The sequence below is a fragment of the Leopardus geoffroyi genome, chromosome E1, assembly GCF_018350155.1.
Source record: "Leopardus geoffroyi isolate Oge1 chromosome E1, O.geoffroyi_Oge1_pat1.0, whole genome shotgun sequence".
NCBI lineage: Eukaryota > Metazoa > Chordata > Mammalia > Carnivora > Felidae > Leopardus > Leopardus geoffroyi.
This window is the reverse complement of record NC_059330.1, coordinates 22,548,702-22,573,710: the sequence shown is the minus strand read 5'-3', so window position 1 is coordinate 22,573,710 and position 25,009 is coordinate 22,548,702. Positions and strand designations below refer to the sequence as shown.

General features: G+C 52.3%; 1 protein-coding gene across 5 annotated transcripts; it reads right to left on the bottom strand.

The window, feature by feature from the left end:
• Positions 1-2,402: 2,402 nt before the first annotated feature.
• On the bottom strand, positions 2,403-24,504 carry LIG3 (DNA ligase 3). 5 transcript variants are annotated; one of them, XM_045488101.1, is made up of 20 exons: positions 24,375-24,504; positions 21,743-22,296; positions 17,430-17,573; positions 15,415-15,612; positions 14,297-14,448; positions 13,436-13,602; positions 13,246-13,323; positions 12,613-12,781; positions 11,005-11,160; positions 9,132-9,263; positions 8,660-8,739; positions 8,234-8,321; positions 7,784-7,861; positions 7,330-7,453; positions 6,581-6,723; positions 6,160-6,234; positions 5,600-5,746; positions 4,768-4,960; positions 4,303-4,385; positions 2,403-3,193 (listed from the first exon to the last, which is right to left on the bottom strand). In XM_045488101.1, the coding sequence occupies exons 2-20, from the start codon at positions 22,290-22,292 to the stop codon at positions 2,960-2,962; spliced, it is 2,991 nt and encodes a 996-aa protein (XP_045344057.1). In that variant the 5' UTR covers positions 22,293-22,296; positions 24,375-24,504; the 3' UTR covers positions 2,403-2,959. The 5 variants fall into 5 exon arrangements, with proteins under 5 accessions (XP_045344057.1, XP_045344058.1, XP_045344055.1 ...); XM_045488102.1 differs by having other exon boundaries at positions 24,371-24,486; XM_045488099.1 differs by lacking the exon at positions 24,375-24,504 and adding an exon at positions 23,510-24,206.
• Between the last annotated feature and the right edge of the window lie 505 nt (positions 24,505-25,009).

The window sequence follows — 25,009 nt, the reverse complement described above, 5'->3', positions numbered from 1 at the left end:
GCCTGTCTCATCTGGTGAGAGAACACCAGAGGTCTGAGAGTTAAGACTGACAAGAGAGTTGATACACCACAGGCTAATCCCAGGCTGTGTGCACACAGGCATGCTCTTGAGAGACTGCATTATTTGTGGAGATGCTTGGGCCACTGTGGCCTTATTGATATTCCCGTTCAGCAGATGAGGAAACTGAAGTTTGGTGCTTTTGACTTGTTCGAGGTCTCACAGCTAGAGTATGGGAGAAGCCACGGAACAGCCTACGAGAGGACGGGAGCTGCGTAGCAAAAGAACCAGCCTTAAGACTAAATAGCAAGAAACACCAACTGAGTTCAGACACTTGACACTGATCTCACAGAGATGGGCCTCGAAGACGTGGGCAGAAAGGAATCTGAGGACAGCCAGTGTGCCCAGTCAAGACTTCAGGTGACCCTGGGAGACAGAAGGTAGTTTTTGGATACAGCTGTAGTAGTTATGGCTCAGAGGTCACCGAGCCTCGTGGGCAGATGGCTGTGTGCACACAGGCCTGTGTGGGGAGAGCTAGATTCCGTGCACATCTACCCTGGGACTCGAGGAAGCAATCTTGCCTGGCGGATGTAAAGGCCGGAGGCTGAGCTGCAGCTGTCCTTATTCTGGGGGACCGGCTTGCTGAGCACCCCACTGAGCACCCAGGACCACCTCCTGTCCGCTGCCAACCAGCAGCATGTCAACAGTCTTCAAGGAGGGCAGGCCTCCAGCACTGTGCTGGGGAGGTGTAAGATGACGTTGCCCAGGGTCTGGGAAATGAAGCTGTGTAGACAGTATAATCTCAGCGGCAGAAAAAAACACGCAGGAGAGAGACTAGAAGGAAACAGACATAGTACCTTGAACAGCGAACTGAAAGAACACCCAGCAAGACCAGGAAGGGCCAAAAAGGGCCAGGCTCATTACTAAGATGATCCCCTGTGGCTGGCAGGGCCCCTCTGCCATGAGGGCACACCTGGAGTCTAAGTGGTAAGGGCAGGTAGGTTGGGTCTAAGTCAGCTGGGCCAAAGGGCAGTGACAGTGTCCTTTGGCAGAATCCCAAGGGGCACACTTTGTTCTGCTGCCCTGTCTGGCTGCTTGGCCCGAGGAGGCTGGAGAAGGGGGTGGAAATTTATGTAGGTCAGTGCTCAAAGGAGCAGCAGCTTTTGTCTCCACAAAGGACAGAATAAAGAGAGTCTTATTCTCAATACTGATGTGAGACTGAATGGTGCCTATTCAGAAACACCAGTGTGCTGGACTAGAGTCAGGGTGGTACCAACCCCTCCTGTCCCTTCCTCCCAACACACTTGAACCAGTAGGTAGACACCGAGACGAGGTTAGAGCTGGCCTCCAGGCCGACTGGCAAGCAGCCTCCCAGTGGAATATCACCTTAGTTGAACACACTGGAGGGGGTCTGGGGGAGGCAGTGGTCCTCAATCTTAAAGACTCAGACACTCCAGCATGTTCCAGAGGTTGAGTCTCATGAACTTAACTCAGAGGAGATGGACAAACAAGCCTGATGACCTGTTGATAGTAAGACAAAAAAAAGAACTCTCTCGAGTCTGCAGAATGGAAAACGTGGAAGCTGGTCTGTAAGGAGAGGGCAGCCTGATGAACCTGCACCAGCCCAGAGCGTGAGCTGCACACACAGACCCGAGGCTGTGGGAGTGGTGTGACCAGAGCTGGGAAGTCAGGGGCTGGGGCGCCCTCTCCCAGGTCCCAGGCAGGGAGCGGGCACGCGTGCAGTCCCTGCTCCAGAAAACTGCGGACTGGGCGCTGAGTGCTTCACACAGGTTATCCTGGATCTGTTTACTCTTTGCAGCAGCCTAAGGACACAGGCACAAGTCCTCTCCTCATTCATCTGGGAGGAAGCAAGGCTCAGACGTCACAGCCTCGGAGTCTCGGCTCGGATCTGAACCAGGCCCATCCCTGCACTGTCCAATGTGGTAGTTATTAGCCACTTGGGACCATTTAAAGTTTGAATTAAAATGAAAACTTCAGTTCCTCAGTTGTGTTAGCCACATTCCAAGAGCTCCATAGCTAAGTGTGCCTAATTTATTTTGGCTAGTGAAGATTTACAGGGTATTTCCATTGCCAGAGAAAGTTCTACTGAACAGCACTCCTCTACACTAAATTGTTTTCCTTTTATTCAAAGAAACCAGCCTCAGTGGCACAGGAGCCTTTCTTGGTAAGGACGCTGTGTAGGTTTTGTCCTCGGGTGGGTTTCTGACTTTCAAAACCGTCTTGCTTCCAGATTTGGAGGAGGCAGATCCTCCTGGAGCCCTACGTCCCCCAGAGTAGTAGCTCACACAACCTCGCTTCTGTAGAAAGGCCCCATTTTCCTACCTGATCCTGGTGCCCTCCCTTCAAACCAGGACCCATACCATGGAAGAGGAGAACACAGAGAATTAAGTCATAAAATTCATTTTGTTTTCTTTCAAATAAGGATTCATTCCTGGCAAAAAGGGCCAAGTTGAATACAAGTTCCGCCAAGTATAAGAAGCGTTTCCGAAGGCAATCTTTTAAATACAACTTTTAAAATGAGCCTGCAAGTAAAAGGGGCAAGTGGCTTTGTGGACGGCCTTCAATAGCCTTAATTGCTAGGGAAGTTACAGGGGATGGGGGGCAAGGCCAGGGATAACTGCAAGAGATTTTATCTATGGGGGGGGGGGGCGCGTGGGGAAGCTGCTTTTGAAAGAAAACAAAGACAACCAAACCAGCACCCAGATCTGAAAGATCTATGTAAACCAGCAGGAGAAAGTGATTTCCCTGGAGGGGTGCCCACAGCAAGTCCATCCTGGTCGGGAAGAGACCAAGCATGGCTGGCGTGTTCTGAAAATGCACCGCTTGGAGAAGAAATGCCACCCGCCTCCCCTGGTTCCTGGGGCCGCCCGCCTGCCCAGCAGGAGCACAGGCCTGTGGGGAGGCAGAAGAGTGCGGCCAAGGGAGACGGAGGGCCGCGGTCCTAGCAGGGAGCTACCAGCCTCCGTTTCCGGATACACGCCCAGATCCACTCCGGGGAGACCTGCTGGGCCTCAGGGTTCTCGTCCCTGCTCCCCAGCACGTGTGTGGCCGAAGCCATGTCAAATTCCTGCACCAGGTCCCCATCGAATGCCACAAAGTAGCGTCTGAGACGGCTGAAGTCCGGCGTGGAGGGTGGCAGGTAGAGCCGCACCCCAGTGAAGATGTCCAGCAGCACCTGCAAACGCACAGGGGTCAGCGCGGTCAGCAGTGGGACTGATGGGCTTCCACAGAGACGAGCACAGGCCAGATACTAAGGGGACTTGAGACACAACAAGAGCCAGAGATGAAGCCTAGTGGTCAGGACACCAGCACGGAGAGTTTAGTGGAGAAAAGGAACAGGCACTGAAACCCATGTCCTCCAGCCACTCTAGAGGAAGCACCCCCCTCCCTCCCTGCCTAGAGGGAAAGGAGGAAGACAGGGTGGGTCCCCATGCGGGGACCTGGAGAAGGGGGAAGTACATGTGTCCGAGAACCATCTGGCAGGCGGGACCAGTGGCTCTCGGACTCCCGGGATGCCGGCTGATCGAGCAGTCCACGGTGCCCAACTAGCTAGGCTGCGGGGTCAGGAGCCCTCCTCGGCCGTGGATGGATTCAAGGGCTTCGCGCAGGGAAAAGACGGGAATGGTTCTACACATCTGCCGGGGACGGGGCTCAGGGCCTGACTTGCCAAACTTTGGTGCTTGCTTTGGCTAGCGGGGAGGACTGTGTGGCTCCGTCACACGGTACAGAGATCGGGTGTTTACTTCCCACGTCCCCCCTGGGCCAGCCTAATCACTGGCCTCAGTAGGTGCTCAATAGCTGTTGTCAAACCGACAGAGAAGGGGCTACAAAAGGCGAAGGGCTCTCTGGGGGACAATCACCAAGCCAGCGCCCTCTCCCCACTCCGCTCGTGGGCTCGGTCTGCTCTGGCCCCGAGCACAGACGGCACAGACTCACACGGCCAGCCGCACTCCACCCAGACTGGGCTTCCTCCCCTTTAATGTAAATTGTGACTTGGGAGCGGCAGCCCGATGGGTCCCTGCAGCCTCTCAGCGAGGCCCGGCTGTTCTATCTCCTGCCTGCGGGCACAGCTCTCCTTCCTCTCTGCTGGCTGGCCGGCCGCCTCTGCAAGGCAACGAGAGGGCACAGGGTGGAGCAGCGGCACTGGCAGCCGCGGCGGGGTGGGGTGCGTGTCTGGCCATCAGTCCCCAGACATCGCTCGTCTCTCCGTGTTCCGGTGCAGGGTCGGGAACGCACAGCCCCGGGCCAAGCCGGCCGCGGGTACCCCGCCATTTTTCCCCTCACCTTTGCTTGGCCCGGGGGCTCGTCGGGAGCCTTCCGCTTCTCTCCCACTCTCACGGGGGGAGGCTTCGCTGTGGGCTTGCTACCTGCGGGAGAGCTCGGGGTTAGAACTAGGCGGTGGGGAGGGGAGCGGACACGGACCCCGGAGGTCAGGGCAGCACGCAGAAGGGCCAGGCCCTGGCTCTCCTAGGAGCACGGCTGAGACGGGAGGGGAGCTCAGAGGGGGCTTATCCAAAGGTCAGGTGGGCTCTCCCGGGGTCCCGTCACTCAGATTTACTGAGCAGATGGAGAGGACCCAGGAGAATGGCTTCTGGCCCACGGCTGGACACACACAGGAACACGGTCAATGTCTGCCACGGCAGATGCAGAGAATCACGTGATCTCAGAGCTGGAATGTCAGACCGGGTGCGTCCTTCGATGTCTGCCTTCACACCACACTCATCGCCCCAGCCCCTCCCTTCTCCTCACCGCCTCGGCTGTCGGGGCTGCTCCGCCTCCCTCCTGCCTTCTTGGCACTGGTGGAGGGCTGCTTCGGGGAGGCCCTGGAGGCAGGCCGCGAGGTAACCTCGTTCTCTCCGCTGCTGCCCCCAGTAGTGGAGCTCCCCTCGTCTCCGGCCGCCACAGTGAAGTCTGCCCTCTCCTTGGACAGCTGGTATAGTTCCTGAGGAGAGGCACGGAGAATATCAGGTGTGATCCTTCCCTTCCCTTCCCAGCCACTGGCCTCTGAGGTGTGTCTTAGGTCTGTGTGGCTAAGGAACAAAGAGGGGAGACAGACAAATGGCAGGGAAAAAAGCAGCTGGCTTTCTTGGTGTGTGTGTGTGTGTGTATGTTTTTAAGTTTATTTATTTAGAGAGTGAGGGAGGGGCAAAGAGAATCCCAAGCAGGCTCCCCGCTGTTAGCACAGAGCCCAATGCAGGATCGGATCCCACGAACCGAGAGATCACGACCTGAGCCAAAATCAAGAGTCGACCGCTCAACCGACTGAGCCACCTAGGTGCCCCTCAGTGCTTTTCTAAACTCCGGCCCCGTTTCTTAGGGAGTCGGTACAAATCACTGTTCTCTGTCCCCCGGTTCTTCTCAGCAGCACGGACCACAACCTGGGGCCAGCCCCTGAGCAGGAAGCGGGAGAGCAGCACGGCATTCTCCCTCGGGGTGCTGCAGCTCCTGGCCCTGTGACAGGTGGTCTCCCTCCACTGCCCTCCTGGTCTCAGGGGAGAGAGAACATGTGAGCGGGCCAGACAGCTGGGGTGCCAGGCCAGGACAGCAGGGCAGAGGACACACACGCAGCGTAAGCAGGCACCTTCAGTTTGGGGAGGTCAGTGGCAGATTTCCAGTCCTTATCATCACGGATCCGGGTGCAACGAGGGAATCGGATGGAGATTCCGTCGGCCGTGTGAGCCTCAGATTTGGAGAACTCAGCCCCTGTGATCTCCCACACGGCAGCTTTCTGTCAGGAGTTAAGTCAGGTCACTCGCTGGTGAAGCAGGGAAGCCTCTCCCAACCAGCTAGAAGCAACACAGACCCGTTAAAACCAAAAAGCACTGGCTAACAGGTGCTGCTGACGCTATGTGACCTTAGGGAGGTTCTGGCTCTCCTCCGGGGTCTCAATTTCTCTGCCAGTGCACAGAAGGAACCGGGCCCGGTCACCTCGAGCAAACCCTCTGTGTCTAGGGGATGGTCAGTGTCATCCTCCCTCTATTGAGGATTCCTCAGGGCCGACTGGCCCATCACTTGGCTGCCCGGTCTAGACCCCCATCCTCAGGTGGGCTGTCCGCGAGGTTGAAGCGGCATCTCTGTGGCCCTACGGAATCTGCAAGCTCGTTCTGTGGGCTGGAGGGCCTCGAGCCACTGGGCTGATACCTTTGGGTCTGGAACTATGAAGTCCGGGTAGTAGGTCTTGTTGATTTTCAGCCAGCTGGGTATCTTGCTGGGATCCTGGAAGACAAAAGACGCTGTGCTGGGCTGTTCCCATGCCAAAACAAGAAGCAGATGCTACTCCCCTCCCCAGTCACAGGCTTGTGCAAAGAGGTGACTGTTCACAAAAGGCTGACCCTCACCCCAGGGGATCCTCCCTGCCCAGAGAGAGTGTGGCCCAGGGGGCAGGCGGGCCGGTCTGCACAAGGTTGGCACTCAAAGACTCTGAAGGCCTAATACTGCTCCCATGGCCAATCAGCAACTCTCTGTGGAGACAGATCAACGATCCCCGCAGTCCCCCAAGCACAGCCAGTCTCAGTGACGACGGCCAGTCCAGAGGCCCGGGCCAACCAGGTCCCTTCCTCACCTTACTGATCTTCACCATGTCCAGTTCCTTCTGCAGGCGGGCAAGCGTCGCATCATCATGGCCTCCCGAACACTTGGTGACCGTGCACCACTTCTGGCTGCCTGGGTCATAGCAGCCCATGAGGAAGATGGACATCATGCCACCTGAGGGGGGCGGCGAGTTAAGTTGCGGATGGAGGGAGCCGTTGCTGTCAGCCCCACGTGCCCAGTGAGGGGCAGCCTGCTGGAGGGGAAAGCCCTGGGCCCAGGCATCAGAGCGCCGAGTGCCCCTCCTGGATCTACCTCCTCTACCTCTTACTAGCTGCACAAGTTAAACTTTTATGAGCCCCAATTTCCTCTTTAGTCAATTAGGGACAATCATAGAGAATTTGTCAGATTCCGGTGAGTAAAACAACTTGAACAATGTCTGGCACATAGTAGATTCATTCCTCAGACCCCAGCTTCCCCTCCAGTCAGGAGATTTTGAGATTTTTCTCTGAGTAGAAAGTGGCCAGGCCCCGAGGAAGTAGTTGATGGTGAGCGTCTTAATGCCAGGTAGCATAGGGTACTCTTGCCTGACCTCTCCCTGCCCAAGTCTATAGCTCTCACATAGATGTCCCCACCTGAGGTGACACGGGCCAGTCTGGGGTCCTTGATCCCAGAACCGTGGAAGTCATGATGGGCCGTGCTGGTAGATTAAGCCAGCAAAAAGGCCAGCCTACACCCTGAGTGGTGCCTGTCAAAGAAGTCCCATCCAGAGGCCGCCCTGACCTTTACTCCCTTGCCCATAGAAGGCCCCAAGGACCACCAGGTCAGCTGTGTCAGCCATGGCCCCCTCGTTCAAATAGTCTTTCTTGACTTTCAGCCAGTGCCGCTTTCCAGGCTCATATGTACCCTGAGAGGAAAAAGCAAGAGAGATTCAAACTAGAATGGAACCCGCAGAAGGGTGGGATTTACCTCTTCCTTTGACATTTCGGCTCTACCACAGTGCCCGGCCCACTCTGGCCAAGACCCCCCAGCTCGCGGCCCAGGAAACATACACAAACCCATCCTCTAGACACAGAACGGAGCTGTGCGGACCCTGGAAAGGGCCCTGCTGCAGCCAGCCCCAGCCACCTCAGGCTGACGCCGCCCTCTGCTGGCCGGGGCTGGAGAGACCAGGTGGGTGGGGGGGCCCCCCCGCAGGAGAGAGAAGGCCGAGGGTGTGAGTGGCTGAGTGGCTCACCTTCACGTCCTTCAGCACCAGCCCTTCCAACCCCTCTCGGATGACCCGGTTAATCATATCGGCCAAGTCCGAAGCTTTCTGAAGGATAACAGAGAGATGCTGAGGTTGGCGTGAGAACAAACACTGCTGTGGCGGGGAGGTGGCCGCAGTTCCCTTTCGCACACTAGTGCGGGGCCCACTGGAAACACCCCGACTTGAGTATGACAAACCAAGGTCTTGCAAAGCAGGGATTCTCCCAACCAGAAAGCTACTGCGGCTGTGAGACATGGGAAGCCTGTCGCAGAAGAGTGTTTCATGCCCTGTCCTCCCGGGGGTGACTAGTGGACGACATACACACGTCGGCAGCCCCCATAAGACAACTAAGACTCGTTCTCCCAGTCACATCTGACCAAGGGGTTGTGTGCCCTTTCAAACCACTAGGCGGCTGTCTGGGGTGTGGTCTTTGCTCACAGTGACTTGCTTCATTTCTGAGAACATGATCCGGTTGGGAATTTCAACCATGTTATCATGAAGAAACTTCCGCCGCTCACACAGAGGCCTAAGGGGGATGAGAGAGCTGAGGTCAGGGTCCTCCGACCCCCATCAGGAGTTCTGAGGAGGGAGGGACTCAGCGACGAACTGCTGCTTCGCGAGAGGGACTGCCATGGCTCAAAGCCTCCCTCGTGACCGAGCTGCGGCACAAAAGCCACTTCGCCCTCGCAGATCCCGTTTCTGCTTTGTGGAGCGCTGTGTGTGTAGCAAGTGTGCTACTTCTTAGCTCCCTCCTCCCCAGCTCTGGGTACAAAGAGGCACAGGCTCCAGCCCCTTCCCCTCCCTCCTTCCCAAGGTGAGCAAGCCCTTGCCTCCCTACTCAGGAGCCAAAAAGAGCTCCCTCACCTGTCCATCAAGCTGATGTCATTGAAGTAGATACAATCAAAAACAAACAGGCAGACGTTAGCATCCTGGAAGGCAGCTTTCTGTAAAGAAAAATGAGATAGGAGATACACGAGGGACAAAAACAAGAGTGCAGAAAAAACGGAGAGTCCCAATCCACTTCTGAAGACCCTCTAAAGCACTGGACAGAAAAGTCTTGACATGCTCTGAAGCCCTGGGCCACAAGGGCACTTAGCACATGGTCCTAATTGGAAATCAACCCAATTCTAAGTTCCCTGTACTAGCTCCTTTTATGTAAAAAACAAAAAAACGCATCTAAACTCAGGGCTACATTCAGAAATAGTTCAGAAACAAAGAATAAGCCTAACATTGAGTGAGTGACAGATTCCCCTCCATTCAGACCAACAGCACGCATACGTCCACGTCCACATGCGCACACACGCTCCTTCCCACACGTGTGGCCCTGAGCCAGTACCTTGTGCACCCCAAGAGTCCCAAAGGGCAACGGTTTGCCTGTCTTAGTGTCGATCAGGAGCACCTCAGAGTCCAAGATCATGCTGTGGCCCCCAGGGAAAGCCTGGGGGATATAGTCCTTAAAGTGGGCCACCTGGAGGCAAAAAGGGTGACTTAGGTAAGGGACAGAGGAACAGGCAGCAGTGACCTACAGCCGAGCCAGAAAGCAAAACCCAGGCCCCACAAGGAACGCAGAACATCAACATGGGGAGCCAAACTCATGTGCAAAACAGACCTAAGCCTTACCAGCCACTGAGACCAGAGGAATGGGTATTTCGGACCCAGGAAGAGGTGGGCCTGGGTTGAGTCCCCTGAGCCATGGAGGAGAGTTTGGAGGAAAAAGGAAGAAAAAGGGCATGGAGTATGCGTAGGAGCAGGTGGGGGTGGACAAACATGAGAGGAGGGAGTGTGGCCAGGCAGACACTTGTGGGGAGAACAGGTCAGCTACAAAGAGGTGGACGGAAAGGAAGAAATGAATCCTCTTAGGAGCAGCGAGGAAACTCGCTCTGAGAGCTTGAAATCCACAACCATCTTCAAAATGAGTAAGAAAGGATGTTTGGAATTAGAGTTTTTCCTGACAGAGGTAGAAACCTAGTCTCTGATAGTTCCAGAGAGGGAGGAGTCCCACCGTCACCCTTGCTAGCCCCTGCCAAGTGATGCCAGCAGTGAGGTCCAGAGAGCGTGACTGCGGCCCGATTCCTCCGCTGGGCCGGGCACGCAGGCCCTTGCTACCTATGGGACTGGAAGCTGGGACAGGAGAGGCCTGTATACCTGTCCTGCTCTGCTTCAATCCCCAACGCACTCTTCACAAACCCAAAGTACAGGAAAGACAAGGAACGAATGAAGCTTTGGAAAGGGCTCTACACTCCGAAAAGCCAGGCTCGAACTTCTTCCTGGGTAACAGAGGTGCCCACTGAGCAGCTGCTCCCTGGGAATAGTTCCTCTGCGGCTTTACTAGGTCCAACCACGCCAGTGAGCCTGCGCTCATCTCTCCAGGGAGGGCAGTGCTGAGCTCTCCTCTGGACATCTGAAATGAACAGCCCGAGGCTCAGGGCTCTAGCAGGAAGGCAAGGGGAGGGGAGCACGGGAGCCACCCAATAGGTCCCCTTCACTCCCGGAGCTCTGAAAAATGGAGTCTGAGCAAGGAGAGAACGGATAGCAAGGACAGGAAGTCCATCTACTCACAAGCTCCTGGGGCCAGATGTTCCAGGTGCTTTCCCCTGAAGAGAGCCCCAAGGCTCACAGAGGCCCTGGTGCTGAGAAGGACTGAGGGGTGAGGTTCTTAACGCCCCTGAATGAAGGACAGGAGTCTGGGCTCCCAGATGTCCCCACCGGACTGTTTCCGTCAGCATGTAAGCCTCCACGGGGCAAGAACCTTTGCCCATTTTTTTACTGCTGTATACCCACTACCTAGAACAGCGCTCAAGAAAGACAAAACACTCGATAAATATTTACCAAACTCACGAACGACAGTTCCACAGCCTTTTGTACCCGACCTGTAATTTAGCTCTGAGAAGCACACGGGCATGGAAACGTAAGAGACAAGCACTGCAAGTCACTTGCAAGGTGAGCTCACTTGTCCCAGTGTCACAGTGGGCAAGGGGAGCATCGCTGTCCCCTGGGGCTCTGCTGACTTACCCAAGTCTGGGCTCTTTGGCTGTCCCTACTGGGCAGCCCCTCGTTATGAGACTCCAAAAACAAACACACATTCATTCAACAGATACGAGAAAACCCCTGTTGGGTACCAGAGCTGAAATGACTACGGAACCCTGCCCCTGAGAGTCTTAGAGGCGGGAAGGTTAAGAAAGTCCCCGCGGAGAAGAAGGAACCTATACCTTGTGAGGCAGGACGGGCTTGAGGCTGCGGCTGAAGTAGCTGAAGTGGTCTCCGTTCTTATGCACCTGGACTCGCTCCCCGTCATACTTGATCTCAGAGAACATGCCGTTAGGACACTTCTTCATCGCATGTTCGATGGACTTGCAGGCCTCGGCCTTGGGGTGAGGAAAGACAAGCCTGGAGACTTACAGGTGCTCTCCCACTGGGGGCGGCTCAGCAGGGACAGCCCCAGAGTCCAGGTCCCGGGGAGTGAGGACCGGAGGATGCCCTCAGGGCTGGCACGGAGCTTGCCTTTTGAAGACTACGAATGTGATTCATTTTAAAAGAGTAATAAACTTCCACTGAAACAGCATTTCATTTTCTTCTCAATAATTTAAGATCTTGCAGGGTCTTGGCTTATTGTTAAACACACCGGTCAGCAAAGGAGGTACGCAGAGGTAAGATAAGGGATGCAGAACGTTGACAGGGGCTGGCAGGGCGGCAGCGGTCAGGACAGGTCACAGGAGTGCTTCTTCACATACCAGGGCCACCCTGCCTCACACAACACTGACTGACTGACTACCATTCTGGGGCTATTCACGGGTATAGATCAGACATAGCCCCGCCACACCCTCCATGTGCTATCTTACATGAGGGACGCTGTCTTAGCTTTATGGTTGAGAAAACAGACGTTCAAAGAGGTTGAGTCCTTACTTAAAGTTATATAGCTGGTCAATGGCAGGGCTGGTGTTTGCAGCTAGCCCCAACTCCAAAGCCTGTGGGGTTAAGCACTAAGCTATAGAACCCATGCCACTCTTCAAATAAGTGACAAGTTGTACAACAGACTCTGGAGAGAACTCTTATAAAAGTCAGAAAGGCCACTACTGCCGGTGACAAGAGTCCTGTCCCCGGGATGGTGAGCCCACAAATTTGGAGCTGGCCATCCCACATTCCCGGGAGGGAGAGAACACTTCTGCGAAGGCGTTAGTAGCACACACGAGGCAGGTTCACAAAAGGCACTGCACCGGCTGGAGCAACCCACGGACCGCATAGTAGGCCCGGCAGCATATGTGGAGGGGCCCGATGCACAGAAAAACCAATGCCAGAAAGGAATCCCACATCTCATGAAATGAACAGAGGCTCAAGATGATCTCGGTCACACCTGGTCTTCATTCCTTGAGCTGTGCTTTCCAGAAGAATATGAGGCCAAGCCACCCTGTCATAAGCAGCTCGGCTCTGCCACTAAGTCTCAGAGCTACTTTGGGGTAGGTCACAGAATCTCAGGAGTTACTTAATACATCCACCTGTTTTCAGGAAAGATGACCGACAAACCATTCTAAGTAGATGCTTCAGAAGATTTCATACATCACTCGTGTGAGGGAAGGAAAAAACTAAGAAGGGCCAAGTAACTCATTCAAGATTCTACAGCCTGCTGGCAGAGTCGGGCCTAGAATTCAGGTATTTCTGCTAGATCACGCCGCCTTCTCCGTGACCTCTAATTCCCCGCGGAAACATACCCCTCCGCAATTCCACTGTTCCCTCCCCAAACCCCTCCAGCACCATACCCTAGCAGATCTCACAAGCACGGGGAGTATCTGGAGCACGTGGGGCCGGAGCAGCATCCTTACCAGCATGGGCTGCACTGGCGTCATCAGTGAAGCCTGGACACTCAGAGCTCGTCTCCGGCCTGGCTCCTTCTCCACCTCCTGCTCATTGCGGAGGACTCGCTCCACCACGTCCTGCAGGTTGCGTGAGGCTTTGAAGGCTTCATAGGCATTGGGGTCAAGGGCATCTAACCTGCCAAGGCAGATGGGAGCAAGGAAACAAAACCCACTGTCTCTGACCTTCCTGCTTTAGATAGCAGTCAGTTCTCAGAGAGAGAGCGTCTCAATACAGAGGGGAAGCTGACGCCCTATTGTCTAAAGCCCTTCACAGGAAAACGAGCTCTTGGAAAACTCAACATTTTGAGATACTCGGCCTCCATGGGTGCTGCCACGGCAAAGAGGGGGCCGGGGCAGACAAGGAACTCATATTCTATTTTTTGAACATGCTCCATACTTTCCATTTTAACAACTGTGTGAGAAGGGGATCCTTACATTTTACGTGAGAAAACGGAGGCTGAGCTAGGTCTAGTGATGGGTCCCACACGAAGGAATAAGGCAGAATGAGGATTTAAAGCTAGATCAGGACTCCAAGGTCCTGACCCCAGCTGGCAACAAAGGAAGCTGGCAGCTCAGGCCATCAGAGGGGCTGGGACTTACACGTGTTTTGCACCTGAGTTCATCTTCAGGTCATGTTTGATCAATCTGATGATGCACTTAAGGTCGTTGGCTGTACACCTAGGGGTGAGGCACACTCAGCTTGGTCTCTGCAGAGCTGTGGACCCCCAAAGCCTCCTCTTCTGGCGATCGCATCTCCCCACGCCCAGCCCCACGAGGCAGCTCCCCCGACCTGGACGCGATGTCCTGCAGGGCCTGCTGTTGCTCATCCTCCTTGGTGAGCTTGGAGAGGCGAAGGAGGAACGCATCTACCTCTTGGATGGTGAGGAGGCTCTTGGCAGCTGGAGGGAAAGACTTGCTCTGCTCAAAGAAGACTCTGATCGTCTCTGACACGTCACCCTGTCTCCAAAAACCAAAATGGCTCTGCTGCAACCCCAGAGTGGCCGAGAATATCTCCCAACCCCCCAGCACTAAAGGTGAGTCAGGGATTTCAATCATCACTCCTATTCCCAGCTCGCACATATTGGCCTCACTTCTTGGAGACTCTATCCCACCCACAGTTCCTGGAAAGGGCACCTCTACCCGCCTTAGGATCTGGCCATCTGCCTTGGCTGAGAAGTGACGCAAGGAAGGACTAATCCAGGATGCAGCCAATTGGGTTCCTGGTAGAATTTGGACCAAGAAACAAATATGGTCATCAGGTAAGGGCAGCGCTCGGTTAGAAACTTTCTATGCTGCCAAAGCTGGAGTTGTGAACAAACAAAAGCTGAATGTTATACCAAGTTACGGTGAAAAAAAAAAACAAGAAAAAGGAGGGCCCAGAATGAGAACCCAAGGAGAGCCAGTGGGAAGTCTCAAACCGCGTCGCTGAGATCTAGGCCTCTCACGGGGTCGCAGTCCAATTTCTGTCCTCAACCTTGTGACACTAACGGCTGTGGCCTCTAGTAAAGGAAGCTCTCTCGAAAAGGAAGCTTGCTCAAATGGGTTTCAGTTTCCTAAAACAGTATATGCCCCAACCAGAAAAAAGAGGTTGCAGGTGCCTAGCTCGGCAGAGCCCCACCTGGAACGCCGCCCACCCTCCCCTTCCTCTGACCTGCTCTAGGTCTCGTGCCATATCATCTGGGTTGCAGTTAAAAATGCGGCTGAAAAGCTTCACAATCTGCTTATCGTTCAAGTTGTAAACACTCTTAATAACACCTGGCAGCAGCAGCTTCACTGTTAGGTACACGTCACCGTGGAAACCATCTGGAGGCAGAAGAATAGAACCCTTCTTGAGAAATGGGAGCTTAAACAAACACATACATAAACTCAAGGAACTGAAAGAGATGTCTACATTGCTGTTTGTGCTGCCACAATACCCCATGTACTTCATCACAGAGGTAGACACTACCGCATCTGGTGGCTCGTGGCTTACGCATCTACCTCCCCGGATGAACTCCCACAGGGCGGAGCCACTGTTTTGCTTTAGTGTCCCGTGATGAGCACATTCAGATGCTCAATGATCATTTGTTAGATGAATCGTTCACAAAAACCTTATCCAACATGCAGGATAGTGAACTTTCCTCTTGGTCAAATGCAATAGGTCCTTCCGGCCTTCTGGGGATAAAATAAGGGCAGCAGAAGAGTGACGCCACTGTGCCCCAAGAACAACTGGCTGTGCTCCCTGTGGAGCCTGATAAGAGGTAAAAATGGGGGCGCCTGGGGGGGCTCAGCTGGTTGAGCATCCGACTTCAGCTCAGGTCATGATCTCATAGCTTGTGAGTTCGAGCCCTGCACTGGGCTCTGTGCTGACAGGTCGGAGCCTGGAGCCTGCTTCACATTCTGTGTCTCCCTCTCTCTCTGCCCCTCCCTGCTCACGATCTCTCTCTCTCTGTCAAAAATAAACATTAAAAAAAAGAAGAAGTAAAAATGCAGGGCTCATTCTTCAAAATTATTAAGAATTTCAAGTGGCATCTGGCTGGCTCAGTGGGTCGAGCATGCAACTCTTGATCTCAGGGTTGTGAGTTTGAGCCCATGTTGGGTGTAGAGGTTACTTAAAAATGAAAAATCTAAAGAAAAAAAAGAGAATTTCAAGATGGTATTAACAGAAGATTACACCAAAGCAAGCTCCCCCTCCCCCGCATGAAACCGTATAGTTCACATGCCCACGAAACCAGTCACGGCTCTGAGCTCTTCAAAGGAAATGCCCATCCAGGATGTTCTAGGCCCCACCTCCTGCTGAACCTTTCCGAAGGAAGTCCTGTATGATCTGGGTCTTCGTGTTGTAGCTAGGATTTTCAGCCACCATGGCACACAACTTCCGAAACTCACGTAGCAGACAATCCTTGTGCTTGGGGTCACATCTGCTTGAGGACAGGCTTGCCTTAGGGGTAGGGCTTGAGCGGGCTTCCCCAGAGTTGTTGGGCTTGGCTGTTGGAGAGAGAAACATGAGGGAGGATTCACTGGCCTTGCTGAGAAAGACGAAAGGAAAAGTGACAAGCCATCTGCTGGAGCTTCACTTAATCCCCCAAAATAGCCCTGTGGGGGGGATATCATTATTCCCACCTTACAGGTAAAGAACAGGCATCACAGCTATTAATGGGAAAGAAACACTGGCCTCACACCCATGCAGGTGCCCAGCTGACGCGCATGTGTTTATATGAGTGCCGCACAGAACAGGTCACCTTTGTGCCGAGAGCAGACCTCAGCAATGGTAAAGCTGACCCCAGAGAAGCAGGGAGGAGAGCAGGAGAAGAAACCAAGCGACATATTAGTCAGTGGGAAATCATCACAACCGCAGACTGTTGGGGCTGGAAGACGCCTTAAAGATTACCTAGTTCAATCTCCTCATACTGATGAGGAACCCAAGACCAGGGAGAAGGCGTTTCCAGCCTTTCGCCACTCCCACCCGCCCATCACCACTTCCTTCTTCTTGCCAAAATAACAGGTATTTGGCTAAATGAGAAAGACTTTCCTCCAGACATCCCCAAATGGTCCTCTCTTACTTCCTTGTGGCTATTTACAAAGCAAATTCTGTTCTGCAAGCTTGCAGCAGATCCATTAGCAAGCAGACTGCTGACGTAAGCTTCCTCTTGTCTGGGGTTTGTAAATTATGAACCCATCCCCATCTCTGACCCGGAGTCTAAAGAGGATTTTAGGGGACAAAATCTCCAAAGTGTCGACGTTCAGCAGGATGCGAGAATTTAGAACACCCCATTTCTCTCAGTTCCTCCCAAATTTCCCTCCCTAGGACCAGGGCCCTTCCAGAAACATGCTGTCCTTATTGCTACCTGAACTCTTCTGTACTTCTGTCTCTGGCCTACCACCACACAAAAACCAAACCTCAGAGTTTTAAAACAGTAAAACCCCCACAGAATCAGGCACTGTTTTTGCAATCTTTTCTCCATTAGTGCTCATGAGAATACCGGGTGGTAAACGAGGCAGGTGTTACAGTTCCCACTTCACAGATGAGGCCACAGAAGCTCAGAGGTAGAGCGACGTGCCCCCCTGAGCGAGCTGTCACATGCTGGGACTTCTGACTTCAAGCCTACGCTTCTTTCACTCACAAAAAGCCACCTCCGCGCACAACTTCTAAGGCCATGTGTTTGGCTTTACTTTCTTTACCTGAGTCACAGAAATGTCTCCAAATGATAGAGGCAGCAGGGTGCAGGGAAAAGAGCACAGGCGTTGGAGTTAAACAGACTTTAGCGTAAATACTAATTCCATAATGAACACTGGACGTCAGCTTTCTCTTTCATAAGACAGGCCTCATAAGAGTACTTCGTAAGGTTAACTGAAGAACAAACCAAATTACATGGGCAAGAGTCCCTACCTAGCCCAGTGCTACCTGTTACACAGGACACACATGCCACCTCCCTTCTTCCATACTTTCAGCTCTGGTTTGGGCAAGGTTAGGGATGCAAGTTCTCAAACTTCATTCAGTACCAAAAAACAAGGAAGCTTTAGGGCAGGGTATAATCATTTCCATCCGACCCAGGTGACTACTTCAAGGGCAAAAAGTCCTGCCAACACAAAACCTCCTTAGGCTGTCACAGAGATTCACATATACAAGGAAATGCTTGCTATACAACTGGAATGCTGAAAATTAGCCATTACCTGCCTCTGCTCAGAGGAAAGCGAATTATGAAGGAGGCTAGATAGCACAGAACTTCCACTCTTAGCCAGAATCCCAAATAGGATTCCAAACTAAAAGAACCATAATGGCTAAAGCAGCCCTAATCTCTCACCTGCAAAACCAGAAAACTTCCGAGGATTGGTATTGGTGACAAATGAGGCACCTTTCACTGGAGACGTCACCTGGCCAGTGGCTGTCAGCTTAGCCTGGACAACGGCTTTCTTCTTTGGTGTGCTTGTTGCCTTGGAAGACAAATCTGTAGGACCCCAAAAGAAGGGAAAATATGTTTCAGTGAAAACTCCCTGAGAAAAGCTTCCAAAGAACCTCACAACTGCTCTTACAGCCTTGCTTGGTAAGTTACTACCATGGCATTACAAAGGTTGGCTGTGTTTGGGGCGCCTGGGTGGCGCAGTCGGTTAAGCGTCCGACTTCAGCCAGGTCACAATCTCGCGGTCCGTGAGTTCGAGCCCCGCGTCGGGCTCTGGGCTGATGGCTCAGAGCCTGGAGCCTGTTTCCGATTCTGTGTCTCCCTCTCTCTCTGCCCCTCCCCCATTCATGCTCCGTCTCTCTCTGTCCCCCCAAAAAATGGATAAACGTTGAAAAAAAAAAATTAAAAAAAAAAAAAAAAAAAAAAAGGTTGGCTGTGGACTGATCTGGTTTTGTTTCAAGTTTATTTATTTATTTTGAGAGAAACAGAGGGAGGGAGGAGCAGAGAGAGAGGGAGAGGGAGAGAATCCCAAGCAGGCTCCGTGCCAACATGGAACTCGAACTCACAAACCATGAGATCATGACCTCAGCTGAACTCAAGAGTCAGACACTGAACAGACTGAGCCACCCAGATGTCCCTGGACTGATCTTTTTGAGTGAAGCTAGTGGGTAACAGAGTACTGGAGACAGGGGAAGAAGGAGCAGGTTCTGGAGACAAAAGACCCCATTACTCTGCCTCTGTTAGTAACTTATATTTTCATCAACACTCTCTACTTCTTATCCCATATATAATAATCTCCAGATTTGGGGAAAATCAGAAATCACATCTTCACAGATAAAACTTGGGGACTCAGCTCCATGGAATTAGCCCCCTGATTTATAGATGAACAGGAAAGTAAAATGAAGATGGAAAACAGAGCAGGTCAGGTTGGCACAGGCAGGAAAAGCCCCAGCTGCTGAGTTTTTTGAGCTGTGTGACAGTCTGACTCTTACCTTGTATTTCTCTTCCTCTGAAGGAGATTAGTTAAGAAGTGACAAAGGCTAAGGCCAATGGCCAAGTCAGGACAGGATGGGGAACTTGAGAAAGGAGTATATGTGAAGTAGCTTTCTCTCTTGGAAGTCTTCTCTCCTCTCCAAGAACAATGATAGATAGATAGATGCCCACTTTTTTTTTTTTTTTTTTTTTTTTATCTTTTTGCCCATTTTTAGAGCCACTGCTATAGTTCTCCTTCGGTGACCAGAACTATACTTAATTGAAGATACGATTACTTTAAAAATGAACACATGAAGAGTGCCTGGGTGGCTCGGTCAGTTAAGTGTCTGACTCTTGATTTTGGTCATGATCTCATGATTTGTGGGTTTGAGCTCCACATGGGGCTCTGCACGGACAGCGCCGAACCTGCTTGGGATTCTCTCTCTCTCCCTCTCTCTCTGCCCCTCCCCTTCTTGTATGCTATGTCTCTCTCAAAATAAATAAAGTTAAAAAAAAAAAAGGTCAAAATGAGCACAGGAAGGTCATAAAGGACTAAATGGATTTGGAAATACCAGTGTAAGATTTCTAAAATATGCACACATGTGAATATGTATGTGTGCATATAGATATATCTGTGTATGTATATGCAGGCGTTTTTGCATATGAACATACATTTTCTAGTTCTGTCTGCTAAAAGAGCTTAAAAGCAAAGATACCTCATGGTAACAAGGATACAGAGCATCTAGATTTTGTTCTTTAAAGCCATTCCCCACTAACAGAACCAGGACTCTTCAGAGAAATGGCAGATTCCAGGGTTATGGTAGGATACACATGAGGTATGCCTAAGAAGGGCACCTGGGTGGGTTAGTCTGGTGGAGCACGTGATTTCTTGTTTTTTTTTTTGAGAGAGAGAGGCAGAGAGCAGAGAGAGAATCCCTAGCAAGCTCCACACTGTCAGCACAGAGCCAGATGTCAGGCTCGATCTCATGAACTGCGCAATCATGACCTGAGTCAAAATCAAGAGTCGGACACTCAACAGACTGAACCACCCAGGCACCCCAGAGCATGTGACTCTTGATCTTGGGGTTGTAAGTTCAAGCCCCACATTGTGTGTAGAGATTACTTTAAAATCTCAAAAATAAGAGGCGCCTGGTGGCTCAGTCGGTTGAGCGTCCGACTTCAGCTCAGGTCATGATCTCACAGCTCCTTAGTTCGAGCCCCGCGTCAGGCTCTGTGCTGATAGCTCGGAATCTGCAGCCTGCTTCAGATTCTGTTCCTCCCTCTCTCTCTGCCCCAACCCACTCGCATTCTGTCTCTGTCTCTCTCAAAAATAAATAAACACCCCCCAAAAAATTAAGTAAAACCTTAAAAATAATAAGGAAATAAAATAAAAAAATAAAGTAAGCCTAAGAGCATTATGCCAGAAAATTAAGGAAGTACTTTAAAATATTTTATTTTGTTAATATAATTTATTGTCAAATTGGCTAACATACAGTATGTAAAGTGTGCTCTTGTAAAATTTTTTTTTTTTTTTTTAAATTTTTTTTTCAACGTTTATTTATTTTTGGGACAGAGAGAGACAGAGCATGAACGGGGGAGGGGCAGAGAGAGAGGGAGACACAGAATCGGAAACAGGCTCCAGGCTCTGAGCCATCAGCCCAGAGCCTGACACGGGGCTCGAACTCACGGACCGCGAGATCGTGACCTGGCTGAAGTCGGACGCTCAACCGACTGCGCCACCCAGGCACCCCTAAAATATTTTTAAAAACAGGCACCTGGGTGGCTCAGTCGGTTGAGCATCCAACTCTTTTTTTTAACTTTTTTTTACATTTATTTATTTCTTGAGAGACCGAGAGAGACAAAGCACAAGTTGGGGAGGGGCAGAGAGAGAAGGAGACACAGATTCCGAAGCAGGCTCCAGGCTCCGAGCTGTCACCACAGAGCCCGACACAGGACTCGGACTCACAAACCGTGAGATCATGACCTGAGCCAAAGTCATATGCTCAACCGACTGAGCCACCCAGGCGTCCCGCATCCAGCTCTCGATTTGGGCTCAGGTCATGATCCCAGCATCATGGCATCGAGCCCTACATTGGGCTCTGTGCTGAGCGTGGAACCTGCCTGAGATTCTCTCTCTCCTTCTGCCCCTCCCCCCCACACGTGTGCATTCTCTCTCTCAAAATAAAAATAAGTTTTTTAAAAAACATTTTAAAAAATGATGAGGCATCTAGGACACAGAAACCAGCTCAAAGGGGTTTCCCAAGTAGCCAACTATGGGATAAATACCAAATTAATAAAATACAATAAAATTACAAGCCACCAGGAAAAAGTAACCTGTGAGTCCATAGGATAAGAAGTTGAAAGATAAGAGGGTGTGATGGTAGGTACTCTAGTCTTTAAGAATATCAACGGCATTTAAAAAAAAAAAAAAAAAAAGACTACTGAAATGTTCCACATTAAGGAGGACAAAGAGACAACAAAATGCAATACTGGATCCTAGAGTGGGATTCTGTACCAGAGACAAAAGCTATAAAAGATACTGTTTGAGGGGCGCCTGGGTGGCTCAGTTGGTTAAGCGTCCGACTTCAGCTCAGGTCACCATCTCGTGGTCCGTGAGTTCGAGCCCTGCGTCGGGCTCTGGGCTGATGGCTCAGAGCCTGGAGCCTGCTTCCGATTCTGTGTCTCCCTCTCTCTCTGCCCCTCCCCCGTTCATGCTCTGTCTCTCTCTGTCTCAAAAATAAATAAACATTAAAAAAAAAAAAAAAGATACTGTTTGACCAACTGACACAACTGAACACAGATGGTGGATGAAAGTATTATATAAGGCATCGATTTACTGGAGCTGATAACTGTTACGGTCACATAAGAGAATATTTCTATTCTTAAGATATACACACTGAAGTACTTCAAGGCCAAGGCCATAACGTATGCAACCTACTCTAAAATGGGTCAGGAAGAAAACTGCGTGCGTGGACAGAGAGAGTAACAGCACAGGAACACAAATGATAACGCAAAGACAACGAAATGGTAACAACAGGTATGTCTGGGGAAAGGGAATAAGAGCTTTCTTTTTTTCTTTTTTTATCCTCACAACTCTTCTGTGAGTTTGGAAATGTTTTCAGAAAGTTAAAAAAAAAAAACAAAAAAACCAAACACAACAAAAAAGAAGAAGGCAGGCAGGGAGGAAAAAAAAAATGGGGTCCTACTCTCCCCTTCCTTTCTCTCAGCACCAGTTCCCCACCCACCTGCAATGTGCTGGCTTATCTGTTCCTTCTCATTATCTTCCAGCTCTTCCCAGCCTTCCAGCTCGGTGAGGTCCTCAATTTTTTTTGTGGTGGCCCGGGCCCGCTCCAGTTTCTCGAACATGCATTTAATGTGATACCACTCTTTCATATCGCCCCCGGACTCTGAGAAGGGGTTGGGCACCACTTTGCCGATCCGGCATACGCCCTTCACGATCTTTTCCTTGCACTTTTTGCAGCCGGCCGTGCCACGCTTGGCGTAGTCCACACAGAACCGTTGCTCGGCCATCTCACAGGGGCCACTGCAGAGTCCCACATGCGACCCTGGCAAGAAAACAAGGCGGGTGGCACGTGGTCTTAGACCGCCTTTCTGGGATGACAGAACGGCCTTTCTTCTCTGGAGGAGGCCGTGCCCATGAAACAGCTCTGTTTCTGACCAATGGCCGAACTGTCTTCTGTCAGGCCAGCGATGTTGTTCTCCGAAGAGGCAGAGTTCTTTTCGCCCGAGTGCGCGGAGGGCTGGGAGGAAGAGGATCTTGAAAGTCAAAGTCATACAGCTGCATGAAAAAGAGGCAGGAAAAGTGACATATAAACCAGAAGCTAGGCTTCCACTGTCCCCAGAGGCCAGAGTCCTAACACAGTCCATGCTGACTAACTAAACATTTCCCAAAGTATTAAAGATTTATTGCCTACAGGATGAAGACAAGTTCAAAACAGGAAAATTCAGTTTGCAAAAGGGTGTTCAAGTATCTAATGCACACATGTACATCTAGTAAATCATAATCAAGGGGATCAAATCCAAATAACATAAAAGCTTTTCTCAGGCCATCAGCAACATCCGATACTCGTAATGGATGATGACTGGTAAGTATTACAAGCTATCCTGAAGTTTCTTTTTAATCACCAAGAAGAACTGCATTAGGTTTGTGAAGTTTTTAATGTGAAGCATAACATACATGCCATCCTCTGAAAATAATTCACTATATAGATTTGTGATGTAATCAGATGACCTACTTTGAGAGGCCATGAAGTGGAGAGCCTAGAACCAGACTGCTTGGGTTCATATCCCAGCTCATTAGCTGCGTGACCTTGGTAGGCCACTTAACGTCTCCCTTCCTCAATGTCCTCAACTGTAAATATGGAAAACGATAGTACCTAACTTGTCATTCTAAGAGGAAGGCCCAAAGAACAGAGCTGGGCACACAGCACAGGTTCAATACCCATTGGAAGCACGTATTCTTTAAGGAGAAGCTCCCTCTGTGCAATCAGCCTGTTCATAATTTATAGCACCTCGAATCAGGGAATGTTGAAGCAACTGGACGGCAAGAATCAAAGGAACTGATAGATCAACCCGCACGGAAACAAGGGATTATGTCTACCTGGTATCCCCCCACCTTTTTATATTCATATTTTCTAAAGTATCTTCATTGTTCTCATTTTAAATATCCTGGAAATTCTTTCCAGCCCGCACATGCTTTGCAAAAGGGAAATAACGTTAGCTGTTTACAATGACAGGCAGGCTTTACTTCCTGCAGTGCAACATGAAGCAGAGGAAGGCAGGTGGATCGGGATCAGGGATGGGAGTGCGACTGGGACTGTTCAGTTGAGTGACTATATTATTTTTGAGAAAACCCTTAACTCCTTGGTGTCTCAGTTTCTGTTCTTTCCAAAGTAGGGAAAACAATACCTACTCCACAGGATGAGTGGGAAAATTTAAAGGAGTCCATGAATGGGCTTGGGGAAGGGGCTCTGAACTCCCTGAAAACGTACACAAAGTGCGCAGATTCATCAAGGGGCATTCTCTTGGAGAGGAGGTCTGCAGAGGTGAGTTATGTGGGCAGGGCAGGCCCATCGGGGGAGCCCAGGCCGAATTAGGTTTCCATGCGGTCCTCAGAAGGATGTTTGGGAGGCGCGCCCCCTCGCTCCGCACGGAGCCGACCGAAGAGCGCGACGCAGCACCCCACCCTCCGCGGGGCCCGAGGCCCAGGGCGAGCTGGGCCACGAGGAGGCACCACGCTGCTCGGAGCAAGCCCGTGTGCTCGCAGCCCCCAACGGCCGCCGCGCAGCGTTTCCTCCAACGTGGTGGAGAATGAAACGGCTGGGGCCCGAACGCAGCCCGGGCCGGGAAGCGAGCGCGCTGAAGCCGCTCTTCCCGGGGGGCCTTCCCCGACGCCTTCGCGGGGGTGGGCTGAGCGACTGGCCGGTGCGAACGCCCGGGGACGGCCGCGGAGGAAGCGGGGAAGCGAGTTCCTCGGATCGGACCAGCCAGGGGCGCGAGGACACGGCCCGGGGCTGGGGAAGGGGACGCGGCCGGCAGAGAAAGCCTCCCGACACGCACGGACGGGCACGGACACACACCGGCCTCGGCGCGGCCAGCGTGGTTCCGCGGGGGCCCCGGGGGACCCTCCCGCGCGCGGAACCGTGGGGGTCCCCGGGAACGACGGGCCAACCCCCGTGGGCTCCCCGGGGGCCGCCACGTCACGGAGGGTGTGCCCCGGGGCTCGGCGGGCGGGCGGGGGAGGAGCCGAGGGGGCTGGCTCCCGGGCCGCGCCGAGCCCCGGGCCCCCGGCCCCCCGGCCCCCCGGGCCGCCTCCCTCCCGGCCGCCCGGCCCCGCCGCGCCCGCCGCTCACCTACCTTCCCCGCTCCAGCGCACACCGCAGGCCTCGCACCGGGCGCCCACAGGCCGCGCGCCGCCACGACGGTTGTAGCGCCTGTCTCTTTAAATCCGGGTCCTTGAGCCCGCGCAGTGCGCAGGCGCAGAGGTCCGGGCCCAAGGTGCTTTACGCGTCCCCGCCCCCCCGCCACGTGGGTGGTGGTCAGGTTCCGCCGAGTGCGGCTTTGGGAAAGGTGTTGGGGTTTGGGGGTGGTTCCCCGCCCGCGGTGGAGGTCAGGAAAAGTGGAGGTGCCGGGGGCGGGGGGGGGGGGCATGGTGGTAGCTGGGGTCGCACCCTGGCCTGACCTTCAGAGGACCCCCCCCCCCCCCGCGCCGATGCGTTCATAATGTTAGAGACGCTCCAGTCCTTAAATCGAATGGTTGAGAAACTGTTTTGTAATGAGCTTGGGGAAGGCAAAGGAATGCGTCATTCAACCTCTTTTTTTTTTTTAATTTATTTTTCTATATTCCCTGTGTCTTGTGTCCTGCACAATGCCTAGCACGTTGTATTCAATAAATAGTATTGAGTTGAAAAGCACTAGATACGTGGAGACACATTAAAAGTGTAAAGGAGTGTTGGGGAGAGTAATCCCTTGTGTTGCTTAAACCTCAGGTC

What these genes read in the sequence shown, in the direction of transcription:
- LIG3 (XM_045488099.1), bottom strand. Translation starts at nt 23,538, where the DNA reads ATGCCCCTTGATGAATCTGCGCACTTTGT. An exon ending in TGGTGCTGAAGGACGTGAAG is followed by an intron (nt 7,454 to 7,783) that starts GTGAGCCACTCA and finishes TTTTCCTCTCAG; the next exon opens with GGTACATATGAGCCTGGAAA. An exon ending in TCATAGTTCCAGACCCAAAG is followed by an intron (nt 5,747 to 6,159) that starts GTATCAGCCCAG and finishes AACTCCTGACAG; the next exon opens with AAAGCTGCCGTGTGGGAGAT.